The sequence below is a fragment of the Narcine bancroftii genome, chromosome 7, assembly GCF_036971445.1.
Source record: "Narcine bancroftii isolate sNarBan1 chromosome 7, sNarBan1.hap1, whole genome shotgun sequence".
Lineage (NCBI taxonomy): Eukaryota > Metazoa > Chordata > Chondrichthyes > Torpediniformes > Narcinidae > Narcine > Narcine bancroftii.
In genome coordinates, this window is record NC_091475.1 from 53,786,220 (window position 1) to 53,799,763 (window position 13,544).

General features: G+C 40.4%; 1 protein-coding gene across 20 annotated transcripts in view; it reads right to left on the bottom strand.

The window, feature by feature from the left end:
• The window catches only part of LOC138738942 (glycerol kinase), a 129,338-nt gene that overhangs the window by 77,847 nt on the left and 37,947 nt on the right, over positions 1-13,544 (bottom strand). For all 20 annotated transcript variants that reach the window (XM_069890152.1, XM_069890153.1, XM_069890154.1 and 17 more), the window contains 6 exons: positions 11,999-12,108; positions 10,023-10,089; positions 6,983-7,018; positions 5,485-5,552; positions 3,455-3,497; positions 2,924-3,004 (listed from right to left, as the gene is read on the bottom strand). In XM_069890152.1, the coding sequence (XP_069746253.1) occupies positions 2,924-3,004; positions 3,455-3,497; positions 5,485-5,552; positions 6,983-7,018; positions 10,023-10,089; positions 11,999-12,108 (405 nt within the window). The remainder of the gene's footprint in view (positions 1-2,923; positions 3,005-3,454; positions 3,498-5,484; positions 5,553-6,982; positions 7,019-10,022; positions 10,090-11,998; positions 12,109-13,544) is intronic.

Below are 13,544 nucleotides of genomic sequence, written 5' to 3' on the forward strand. Positions count from 1 at the left end.
ACAGTAAGGTACGTCACAGTTACAGGATCTGCTCACACATTCAGCTGAATGGCCTCAGGCGGACTACGAGACAGTAAGGTACGTCACAGTTACAGGATCTGCTCACACATTCAGCTGAATGGCCACAGGCGGACTACGAGACAGTAAGGTACGTCACAGTTACAGGATCTGCTCACACATTCAGCTGAATGGCCACAGGCGGACTACGAGACAGTTAGGTACGTCACAGTTACAGGATCTGCTCACACATTCAGCTGAATGGCCACAGGCGGACTACGAGACAGTAAGGTACGTCACAGTTACAGGATCTGCTCACACATTCAGCTGAATGGCCACAGGCGGACTACGAGACAGTAAGGTACGTCACAGTTACAGGATCTGCTCACACATTCAGCTGAATGGCCACAGGCGGACTACGAGACAGTAAGGTACGTAACAGTTACAGGATCTGCTCACACATTCAGCTGAATGGCCTCAGGCGGACTACGAGACAGTAAGGTACGTCACAGTTACAGGATCTGCTCACACATTCAGCTGAATGGCCACAGGCGGACTACGAGACAGTAAGGTACGTCAGTTACAGGATCTGCTCACACATTCAGCTGAATGGCCACAGGCGGACTACGAGACAGTAAGGTACGTAACGGCTTGCTTCGTGATTTCAGATTCTCTGAGTGATGTAAAAAAAATACACACAAAGTGCTGGAGAAACTCAGCAGGTCAAACAGAGTCTTTTATTTAACAAAGGTGACCGATGTTTTGGGATTAAGACCTTCATCAAGGTATGAAAAATGTCAGCAGGCGTCCAAGCAAAAGAGTGGGGTGGGGGGGGAGGTGTGATTGCAAAGGTAGGAGGTGATGGGTGGAGAAGGGAGAGAGAGGATAGCAGCGATCAAAGGGAGGATGGGGGAAGGGAGGGAGGAGAACTGGACAGGGGAAGGGAAGGGGGGAGAGGGAAGAGGAGAGCAGGTTAGCAGAAACCAGAGAAGTCGACGTTAATGCTGTCTGGTTGGAGAATGGCCAGGGGTAATGTTCTTTTTTTAACCACATTATTGATGCGAATTTTAAATGTTTTAAAAAATTTCAAATCCTGGCCAATTTTGACAACCATAGAGCAAAAGGGTGCACCTTGGGGTCTTCAACCACAAGTTTGCAGAGAGGCTTAATGGTCAGTCTTGTTCTGACCTTAGCACTTCACACTCTGTCATTGAAGACCATCCCAGTGCTCTCTTTGGCTCTTCATTCGTGAGCATGGTGCTGCTTATAAATCTGCAGCAAGCACAATCAGAGTGGTGGGAGACCAACGAAACAGAAGCAATGGCTACAATGACACCTCTCACTTGTGGAATTCCAGATCTATCTTTTATGGGGTGAAATTTCCAGTTATTAACACTCCATGATTTGGTACCCAAGCAGCTGGTCAATCTGATCGCAGCACAGGTGGGTGTCAGTGAGTTCTGGAATGCGGGATTGAAAGGGTGACATGCCCCCTGAATTCTTATGTGGGAGACTTCACTGACCGGAGGATAGTGGATACTGATCTGCACATTCGGCGTACACACAGCACCCTCACAATAGGTAAAAATGACAAGAAGTTTATGGAAAATTGCATCTCAGATTTAAAAAAAATCACAAATCATTTATAAAGGCCTCCCAGTGATATCATGAATGAGTCCACATTTCAATGCAATCAAAATCAATAAAAATCACATTTTAATGTCATAGTCTTTTTGGTCAGGTGATTGTCTGCTTCTTTCATTCCTTCATATTTCAAAAAATGACACGAGAGGGGCACACCATGCTCCAGATTCACAAAACATTATTCATATCGTAAGATGACACTGCAAAGAGGCAAACAAATCCTAATATGGATGCACAAAGTCACACAGTTTGATGTCAGAAATAAGGATTCAGTTTTCGTAGTCTCGCAAATAATTCAAAGGAAAAGAAATATTAAACAATGAGACGACTGAAAACAGAACACAAGCAAAATAAATTATACTAAATTTGATGCAAGCTACATTTAACTAAAGCAAGCACAAAATTACTACATTTACAGAATAATTTTCATGCATCTTTCAAAACGGCTCAAAGCCTTTTAGAGCTGATGAAAAGTATTTTGACAAGCATTGGAAGAAACACAGGAATCCATTTTGCTCCTGTAAGATTCTCCTTCCAAATCACATGCTTTGTGATGTTGGCCAAGGAGTGAACATTCTGGTAGACATTAGGGAAATAACCTTCACTCACCCCTACTCCTCTTTGAAGTGCTACAATGAAATGGTTCCAGTTTCAGTCCTTCAATTCCTCTGCTCAACTTTCTGACATGGGACACAGAAAGAGCTTCTGCTGCGATCTGCTTCAGATTCCAGGTGAGAATGCATCCAATTCAGCCTCAGATGTCAGTCATTACAATATAGGAATTGTTTTCTTATGGCAAACGATAACCGGGCATAGCAGAAAGTTTGTGTGTGGGTTGGGGGGTGGGGGGGGGGGGGGGGGGGGGAAGAAATGTCGAATCTGATGGACTTGAGAACCTTTTCCATCAGAATCTATTATTCTTAAGATTTTTCTTCTCCACTACTCTGTTTCAAGGTTCTCTTGAAGAATAATTGGTTTATCAAGATGGATGTTTGAGATTGATGAGCAGGGGACTGCGTGGTGCACAAGAAAACAAAGGATACAAGTGTAAAACAGTGAGACATTCCATCAGGAATTCAGGAAAAACATTGCTTTGCAGCTGGAAAGCAAAGTTATGCAAAATAAAAGTTTCATAAAATCGAGTGAGAGGTAGCTCAAAACAAGGTGAGAAATCATTTGCTGTGTCTAATAACTGGAATTTGTCTGTATCTTCTTTTCAATGTAAATGAGATGTGAGAAAAATACATTGGACAAATTTGGGTAAAAGAGAAATGCAACTTACCTCTAGTGCGTAGAATGTGGGCTGATCCTTGCCCAATTTATATGCTATTGTTGTCAGAAGGCCATGCTCAGACATCACTGGCTGCAAAGAACAAGTTCATGATTATAAAATTTTGCAGAAAGTTGGAAGAGGCGCTGCTTATCACAATGCCCAACCACACAATATTATATCATAAGATCAATACCAAGGCAGATTTTGGCCACCAAGAATCATCAATATCTCACAGTCGGTGCTTCATCTTGAATTCGTACATACGAGTTCTTAGACAACACATGGATGAAGGAAAAGTTATTTACTTTAATGTTGTTGTAAGCAGCCCACGATGCAAGCCATGAGGTTTTCAAGACTCCATTACAGATTTCTCCATCTGTGTGAGCCCCCTGCTGGCAGCCAAGTACGATCAAACAGGAACTATAAGACATTGCTCGTTGCATTGCAAACGTGATCACCAACCATCATGACAGTCAGTGCTTTAACTTTTCTTTAATACAGCTCTCAATTTTACCCATAGACAATTAAATACACACTAACCTTCTGACCGGTGTTACTCAAGAGAAAACAACCTGTCCCATATCTAAAGAAATGTGGACAGAAAAAAAACCACAAAACAATACATTAGTTCTCAGTAATCGATGATGCTAATTAAATTAATGCATTGACACAGCACCTTAGTTATTTTTATTTGATGCTACTAATAGAAAACACACTTGCAGAATTACATTCGCCTACTCATCAAAAAATACCACCGAATGAATTCCATTCACCTCCAAGGCTTCAATTTAATGCCTTGGAATAAAGTGGTAATTCCCCAAATACTCCAGTTTGCACAACACTTAAAAAAGAAAAAAGGTATTTAATCAGGTAACACCCTTAATAATCTGATTGTCAAACTATCACGATTTCAATCCGCAAGTGCACTAATTAATTCAAAACTGAAGAGATAAAATGTGAAAAAGACATCACACTAAACTTGAGGAAATTAGGTGACCACAAATTGGAAAAGACACTTCAATATGTTTTTATGAATAATTAACCTGAAACATTTGAATGGCTAAATGAGAGCAGAAGGAATGCCTGTAAAAAGTACATTTTTAAAATATTGGCATTAACTGAGGGCTTCTTCACTCTGGGCAGAGCCAGCATGAAGGAAGGTGGCCGAGAGGAGACAGCGATTCTCAAATCTGGCAGTAGAGCCGCCAGGGGAAAAGGTAGCTTGCTGCCAAAAGCTGTGACATATAGATTGAGAGACAACAGTAAGGACAAGCTAAGAGTTGAACCAGTCACTCCAAGTTCTGCGAATCATCTTTTCCTTGTGTAGAAAATACAAGACATGCACGAGGAGGAAACGTTAGACATCAAAAAGTCATCTTACAAATCGAAACAGCTTCCTTGGAGGAGACAGAATAGCTTTGTTTTGAGAATACTGAGAATCAAAACTAAGATTTGGAAATAAATTCTGGATGAAGATGGGATGGTTAAAGTTTACAAAAAAAAACCCCAACAAATTCAAAGAAAACTAGACAGGGAACTGATGAGAATTAACCAGCACTTTAAAGCCAATGAGAGAATGCACCATAAATATGAAATAAAAGATTGAGATGAACAAGCAGCATTACTGAAACACAGAGTGAATGCTTCAGGTCAAAGACCCTTCTTCAGAACAGGGAAATCGAGAAAAAAATGTGAAGGAGAGGAAGAGGGACAGACAGGCAAACATTGAGATTGTCTAACCTGCTGAGTTTTTCCGACACATTCTATTTTGGATTTCCAGCATTTGCATTTTTTTGTTAAATTACAAATCCAAAATATTTGGGGCTTAAATGATGACAAAATAATGACGTAAAAATGTGCATTGCTACTGTCGTGCAAACTGGCCGCCAAGTTTCAGGGAATTAAAATAAAAACTGAAGTTACCTGTCCCTAGATTTGCACGCTAATTTCTGTTAATTGCTGTTAAGCCTTTCAGTGAACTTTGGAATTTCTTGACGATCAAAGCTAATTCTGAAAATTAGTGCAGCAAATGAGCGCCCAAGGGCATTGTTAAAAGATATGTTATTTGTTAACAGAGTATCAATTAACATCTCTGACCAATCCTGCCAGAAGTTGATTGCTGTCCCACACTTCCAACAGGTCGTCATCAAAAGGGCGTTGCTTGCAGCGTACTTGAAATAGGCTGCAGAATTAAATATATACCAACAAGGTACAGATAATGAAAATCAGGAAGTTACCAAGCAAATTTTTACACTCCTGTGTTGTTCTATTTCATTCCTGTTTCTCAATCTTTCAATGCCAATACAGAAATACTCAACTGCCCTTGTGGCTCACCAGAGTCACAGTGGTCTGACTCTCCTGACCATAAGCAAAGCTTGCAGCAAATTTCAATTTGAACCTGGAGGATGTAGAAAAAGACACAAATCGCTACTTGCCTGTAATCTGAACCAATGTTAAGATACAATCATCAATGCAGCAATTTTAAGAAAGCTGAAGGAAAGCATAATCCTTCAAAGCAGATCTTACCTCCTTCACGATCTGTGGCAAAACACTTGAATGCTCAAACTTACGTATTCTTTGATTCTCCCGGTTTGAAACACATTTGGCCAACCAAGGCAGCAGATTGGTCACCTAAACACTGATAAAGGTAACACCATTAAAACCTGGAAAAGGTTTCACACTGCAAGCACAAAATTTTAATTGAAATTTATGACGGAGGATTCGCCTCAAAATAAAGAGCAAATCACGACAAGTTCCACCAAGGGAAAAAAAAAGTCATTATCAAAGCTAACTCTTACACAAAATAATCTCTTCTGTGCACACGACTTTTTCATTTATTTTTGTAACTTTTGTTACTTAGATGGAAAGGCAAATTTTTCTCTTGTGCTCCCTTGATCTCACCAAAGTTGGTTTTCCTCAAATCACTAAGAGAGTTTAAAAAAAAATTTAATCATACTTTGGTTTGGACCAATTAAGAGGTTTAAAATATCTGCTGGATACCACGGCAATTTGGATTTTTTTCTTAAATGTTGGGTTCCTAGTTAAATTCTGATTTCTAGCATTTACTGATGGTCTTTAAACAAACAATATCATGGAACAAATTTCACTTCATTTGTCTGTCATTGATAAGTTCTTTTGTCAAACCTCCACGCTTGAACAGAAACATAATGTTTACAACACTATTGATATTAAAACCCTTGACGCTGAACAGAAAAATTTACCTATTTTTTTTTTATTTACCTATTCTTGATGATACTTGTGACAATGTTTAATAAAAAAAGATCAATGAGTGCAAGATCTCCATGGCAGCAAGTCCAGGACATGGCCCTTGAGGCTGCAAGATATCAAAGATCACTAATGTGTGGTGAAGTCAATGCAGACATTAGGATTGTGGAGCACGCACATTTTGTCACTGAAACTGCCTAGTTTCTGCTGGTGCTTTGATCCCATCCACAAGCTACACCATTTTGTCACTGAAATTGCCAAGTTTCTGTTGGAGGTTTGATCCCTATCCACATGCTACATCATTTTGCTTCCTTCTCTGCCATATACTATCCAAGTTAGAACTGAGGCCACCTTAACCAAATTACAAACAAGTCGTGGAGATGCGCTGCACTGTCGCATAACATCCAAGTTTTATGAAGAGGAAGACCAGTCATCTATTGATCACAAATTGTGGGCCCCATAGCACATTTTACATGTACAAAGAATACTTTAAAAATTTCAATATTATTAATTTAAAGTTCAATTATTGAGCAAAGTAACAAATATTGGAGCAACTGTTTTACATTTTATTTATCACCCTGTAAAACTTTAAAATTGAATAAAAACTGTAGGTTTTCATTCTTGGTTTGCTGTTAGAAGTTTTGTTTTAATGTGAGTGATCACTTGTCCAACTTGATAAGATTGTGCCTGCTCTTTAAGAATCGTTCTGAACTGACATCTGGAGTTATAAATGAGGTGATCTGTGAGCACTGACTCAATGCAGCTGAATGCAAAATCTCAGGTACAAATGACTTGGGTGAAAAGATAATTTCTCTTGAGAGTATGAATGTGCAAAATACTTACTCCTGAAATGGGTACTTTGGCCAGCCTTCCACATTTCTATATAAAAAGACAATGACGTTACCAAAGTTAAAATGTGCACATTCATTTTAAACAATGAGTGACTTGATTTAAAAACAAATTTGTTCAACATTCTTCTGACGCCACACAAGAAGCCTCGTGGTTCGCTCCCATCTCCACGATGAAAAAGAAATGTGCTTTCTGCACTTGAATGCTAGAGATATGGTTTGACGTTGAATATAACCACAGCAATGATATATCAGTTGAATATAACTAATCACAGTAATTTTGCCTTTTAATTCATACTAGTTTGCTTTGAACTTGGTTGGTTTTCCTCCCCTCGTGGAAATAGCCACTCCCTTTCCACTCCATAAAAGTCTTCAATATTCTGTACACTTCTAGTATCTCGACACTTCAAGTTCTGCACTTCTACATCTCTGTCATCATTGTCAAGGCCTTGACACCCTTAGTCCTCAAAGCCTCAAAACGAATCAGAAGAGATTTATAGAATTATATAGAATTTCTTGCTCAGCCTCGATTTCCATTTCTTTTTTAAACAACTCGATTAACATGTTTGGCCAATTTCAAAAAAACAGGTTTATAAATGTCTCTCTCCCAGATACTTCAACGAGCAGCCAATTGCACCAAATACAATTAAGATCTATGCTCATTTTACCAAATTAGCATCAAATGGTTGAGAAGACCCAAAGATCAACTCAAAGCATTCACAATAACCCATAACAATATAGCTTTGAATATCTCTCTCTCCCTCAGAACATTTTCTTAAATTGACCCTTTTCTGGGATGCCAGTGAGTACAGAATTAATGATTTCTTTATATCAATTAATTTTGGTGTGCTATTATTTGTAGAGCGTCCACAGAAAATTATTATTGCATAATTTGCAGTGGAGTGTCAAAATATGACCAATAAAATTATTCCTGCAGTATTGTCCAAGATTTTACTGTTATTGTAATATCCATAAAACAAATAGATATTTAACATGTTCAGTTAAATCCTGAAATTATGGTAAAGGTTACTGACTGCACGGGTTGAGGGTTGCACTTGCTTTGTTAACAACAATCCTAAAAACATTTCAAGTTTCCCCCCCCCCCCCACACTCTCATTGCACCTTTTCAACTTATCTGGTGCATCTGAAGAGAACAGTCAGGAACAGTGCAATGGCAGTGCTTTATGGTTAGAGTAGTTCCTGGCAGGAATGACTGCAGTAGCCAATATGGCAAGGAAACATTCCAGGAATCCAGTGAATAGCCTGGAGCTGCAGTTCAAATCCTGTAATAATTACTCTTTGTCTGATTGCACATCTGATGAGGAGGGTCCATGCATGTTTTCTGCCTCATTCCTCTTCAACTAACTGCTGCAAGCATTGTGCACACGAAAGAGTGAGATTGGAGATGATGATGCTTTTGGACATCCTCTCTTGAAGGCGAGGTCAGTCATTTACATTGAGGCTCCAGGAGCCCGATTGGTTTGCCCCACATGTTCAACAACCCCATTGCTCTTACTGTGGGTGAACCCTCTGGCATTTGTGGCAGCTTGGAATGAACAAGAGATTCACAGATACAAACAGCCCGTGTTTGTAACAGCAATAGGGCTGTTGCAAAGGTATGACAAACACAGAAATAAAAAAAAATATGCAAGATTACTTAACGGACAACTAATCAGATCATTTATGAATTTTACACTTGCAAGGGGTGATAGCAGTCCCTTTTCGTGAACCGGTTGGTATTTCTCATTACAACCCACTTGGCTCCAACAATTTCCCCCTTGGGCGGCACAGTTGGCGTTGCAGTTAGTGCAATGCCTTTACAGTGCCTTCGAATCCCGCCTTGTAAGGAATTTATCTGTTCTCCCCATGTCTGCATGGGTTTTCCCTGGGGGCTCTGGTTTCCTCCCACAGTTCAAAATGTACCAGGAGTGTTGGCTAATTGGCCGTAAATTGGGTGGCACAGACTTGTGGGCTGAAATGGCCTGTTCACGTGCTGTATGGCAAAATTTAAAATAGAAAGTGGGTAGGCTTCTCATCTGTGCAAATCAGCCCCAACATGAAGGGACAACCTGTGATATTGTGATTGCATCTGTGACGCGAGTTGTCCTCTAGCTCAATTACTTGCAAGTTTATTTGACACGATGTGAGTGTAGAGTTTCTTCCCCAGCTTCAGACATGTTTTCTGCTCCTTAAGTTCACAGTGTGCTTAGTTCAACTTTCCTCCCCCAACTTGCAGGACTGACATCAAATTAGTTGTGCCCCGGGACTTCTGTAGTCAGTATTGCCCATTCTGCAGTGATCTGGGGTGAGAGGGGGTGCACGTGTGCTGGCATAGCTGAGCATAACGCACACAGAGCAACTCGATTCAATTTTAAGGACACCCCTCAATGCCATAATTGCAAACTATCATTGGAATTGCACTCACATCAACACCCAGACCAAACAGTTAGCCAAATGCTGTACTATTTCTTGGCCTCAGAGCCTCGAATAATGAAGGATTTGTAGATGATGATGATTATATCCTCAATCCCCCTATAAAGAGCCAAGAGATAGCACATCACCACCCCCTCCCCCACGTTTTCACTCAGGCACCTCCGCGTTTTTGTTTCTATCTGAGCCCAGGCCCAACACATTATTTACCATTTACTTCTTACGTATGGATGTTGCGTGACCTGTTCAGTACCTCTAGCACATTTGTGTATTGCACTCGACCCCAGCATCTGCAGGGTTTCTTGTTCAAGTGTACTAGCGCATCAGCAAGAGAGATGATATGGAAAACTTGAGCTTTTCATTTTACCTTTCAAACCTCCAATGCAATTTAATATTATTCTACATTTGGGGGAGATTAATAATGTCTAAAATGAGATCATCATTCATACAATAATCATGGGACATCAATTCAGTCACCTTTCACACAATAAGATTCCTCAAAGAGAAACAATAACATTTGGTATCCCGAATCAACGAACAGGTCACTATTTATGACAGGAATACCACAGATGCCAAAGATGTGTAAGCTATTTGGTTTGGCTCACCATTAGTCCATAGATTTCTGATGAACTTCTAACTGCTGGGAGAATACTCATTGGAATGTCGAAGAACCTAAAGTAGTAAACAAAACAACTGTAGATCAAAACACAAAAGAACCAATTGATCGTTTGCCAACTGAGGCAACACTCTGCAAGCAATTCAAATAATGATCACGAGTTTATGGTCATACACAGCGAACCATGTACACATGCACCAAAATTCTTACTTGCTGCAGCTGAACAGGTTTTTAAAAAAACTGTAAAAAACATCTACAATAGTATGCTTATATACAAGAAAATTGATCGATAATAAATATTCGCAGACTTGTCCAAATTTTTCAACTGTTCAAGTTAAAACAAACGTCTGGGTGCAGTCTCCAGCTGCACTTGAGAACATGATAACCTGTACTGAAAAATGCACGGTCTCCGCAGTAACATCACCAAACACTGGTCGATTTGAAACCCTCCTGAACAATAGCAATTGATCTTGTGAAGCAGTAGCCACAATGCTGGAACTGCCAAACTGCTATGGAATTAGATAAGGAAAAATTTGTTGAGGGTGTTCAGGAAAGTTTTGTGAATCAATATATAGATCATCCTCCTAGTGATGCTCAGTTTAGTCTCTTTTGTTCTGCAAAATGGAGGAATCAGAAAATGTTACAACATTCTTTTTATTGACCATCTAACAACAGGACATTTCACGTCAGTCCTCCGCCTTGAGACTGGCTACAGGAGCGGATGGAAACCTAAGAACTGCAACCCAAAAAGGCTGCTCCAGCGACCCATTCCTATCCAGAGGTGCCTAGTAGCGCCCTCCGGATCAGAGGCATCTGGTGCCGTAGTGCCACCCATCATAAATACATGGCAGAGCAATGGCCGTCTTCCCTACCCATAATCCCCCACGCAGCTGGAACTGTTCTGGGAAATACAGAGCAGTTCCAGCTGCCTGGGGGGGGGGGGGGGGGGCAATTATGGTCGAGAAGACCGCCATTGCTCTGCCATGTTTTGAGCAGTAGAGAGCGGCCCCGAAGACTGAAGCACCCAGTGAGGTGCCGGAGCAGCTAGTGGGGCTGTCACAGCCCACACCGGCTGCCCCCTAATGTCCTCTGCAGGCCTCCTCTGCCCCGCCAACCACCCCTTCCCCGCCCCAGTGGCCCCCACTGAACTTCCCTCCCCAGTGGAGCAGGGGGCTGTTAGGCATCGTGGGGAAGGGGCTGTCAGGCATCAGGGAGTTTGGCTGCGGGCTGATGGAGTCATTAGCCCACCCCTAAACAGCTGCTTAGCATGGCTGTACATTCAGATCGATCGGCGGATCACAGTCCTCTGTTGATTATCCCTCTCCAAGAGGTATTAGATTATGCGGCACATTCAGAGAGATACATGGTTATGCATTTTGGCGGAGGTTCTCCACCTTTACGTTTGGACTTTTGCCCAATCTGAAAGGGCCTCACATTTTAACGGCTTGTAATAACATATGCCAACTTATAATAATGGTAACAATGTTTTATATCATTTAATAAACATTGGAAAGCTCAACTTAATTTTAGTTTGAATTTGTTTGAATGATTCAAAGACAACAATATTTTTTGATCCTCCAAGTGACTATAAAGGAAAATAGTTGCTACAAACACAGTTGGACGCCTAATTTTATGTCTTTATTTTCAGTTTTTACTTCAGATACACGACATGTGAAAGGTTTTTTAATTGTTTTCATTTCTGTAACCTTGTTCAGAAAATGTAATGAGATTAAGTTAAAATCTTATAGCTCATAATTACTCCAACACAGCTCATGTTGCACAATACCTTCAATTTTACTGAATGAAATGAACATACTACTTTTGAACTCAACTTTATTTCAAATAAATTAAGATATTGCCAATTGAAAATAATGAGTAGATTATCAGTTCACAGAAAGAAATTCAGAAGGCATTTCTACCTTTTCTGATTCATTATATCATGATGTTTCAATAGTTACAACTTACTTGCAGAGATCAGGGTCCCACTGAAGGGTGTTGATGTTGAACAGCATAGTTCTGCTGGCATTGGTCACATCTGTGCAGTGAACACCACCATCTTTTGCACCTGTCAAGCACTGAACCCAGTGACAGCATTTTCATTAGTAAAGTACAAATTCTTTCCCCAGACTTGCTTAAGAACATGGAATAAAATATCCAACTTTCTGCAAACAAAACAATTCAGTGCAAGGATTTTTTGCAACTGAAGTTTGCTTCTTGTGAATCACACTATCCAAATTGGAATATTTTTGTCTAGCAACTTTTGTAACTCTTCAGATCTGAACTCAAATTTAAAATCTTGATTAAAGAATAAGTGATTTTATTTGCAATAGCAGAAATAGGGTGCGAACTGGACAATGCACTTGCATCTTTCATAAATCCAAATTTCCTCTGCATGTCCAAAATTTCCCTTGGGACTAGGCAATAGTATTACACATTCCACAAGTCTTCATGCCAGCTGACAGCAATGTTGGACAGCGATTCCAGATCATTAAGATCCTAATGGTGCCCACATTGGTATCTTGTCAGAGGTTAAATGGCCAAGTAAATGTGGACAATAATAACCTGCAACTTGGTCGGTGTGTTCAGTGCCAAACCTTTTCAATTTTGCATCCCTCTCCTATTCTCGCATGGTCTCGTGTACTATCCCACCAAGACCACCCGTAAATTAGGGGAACTTTTCTTCTGGGCACTCTCCAGCCAGATGGAATCAACATAGACTTCTCTGGTTTCTGTTAACCTGCTCTCCTTTCCCCCTCCCCATCTTCTTTTTCTCAGCTCTCCATTCAACCAGCCATCTCTCCTCCCCCTGCTTGATGCTGTGCCCTCCATCCCTTCTCTACCTATTACCTCTCGACTTTGCGACCATGTTCATTTCCTCCAAACCTCCCTCCTTTACCTTTTCATTCAGTCACCTGCTGACATTTTTCCAAACCTCGACGAAGGGCTCAAGCCCGAAACATCAGTTATGTATTTATTTTTAATCTTTGCTATATAAAGTTCAACCTGCTGAGTTTCTTCCGCATTGTGTTTTTACTTCATCCACGTGTCTGCACTTTAATGTTTTACTTCCAAATCTGCTCAACTGTTCTTTAACAGCCACATTATCTCATTGTACCAGAGGTTTCCTTTGCTCCATTCAATGTCCTACTGCACCTCATCTGCTACCCCAACAAAGTTGTTTCTCTCTTTCCTAATTCTGATAGTAAATCTCAGGCCTAAAATGATGATTGTTTCTCATTCTCCAGATGCTTCCCACCCTGACGTATTTTTCCCAACATTTCTATTCCTTGCAGTTTTTTTTCCCCATCACCTTCTTTTGTGCCTTTACCTGCAACCCAGCCCAATTACTAGATCAACTCTTAGAAAATTGGTCCCACTATGAAAAAAATCAAAATCTCGTCTATTTCTTGACATTGATTTTAGTTAAAGGGAATGACTCAAACCACAATTTCCTCCTCTACATGATCTCTTTCCTGTTGTTGCACCAAGCCAGTGGAACTGTATTTTGTTG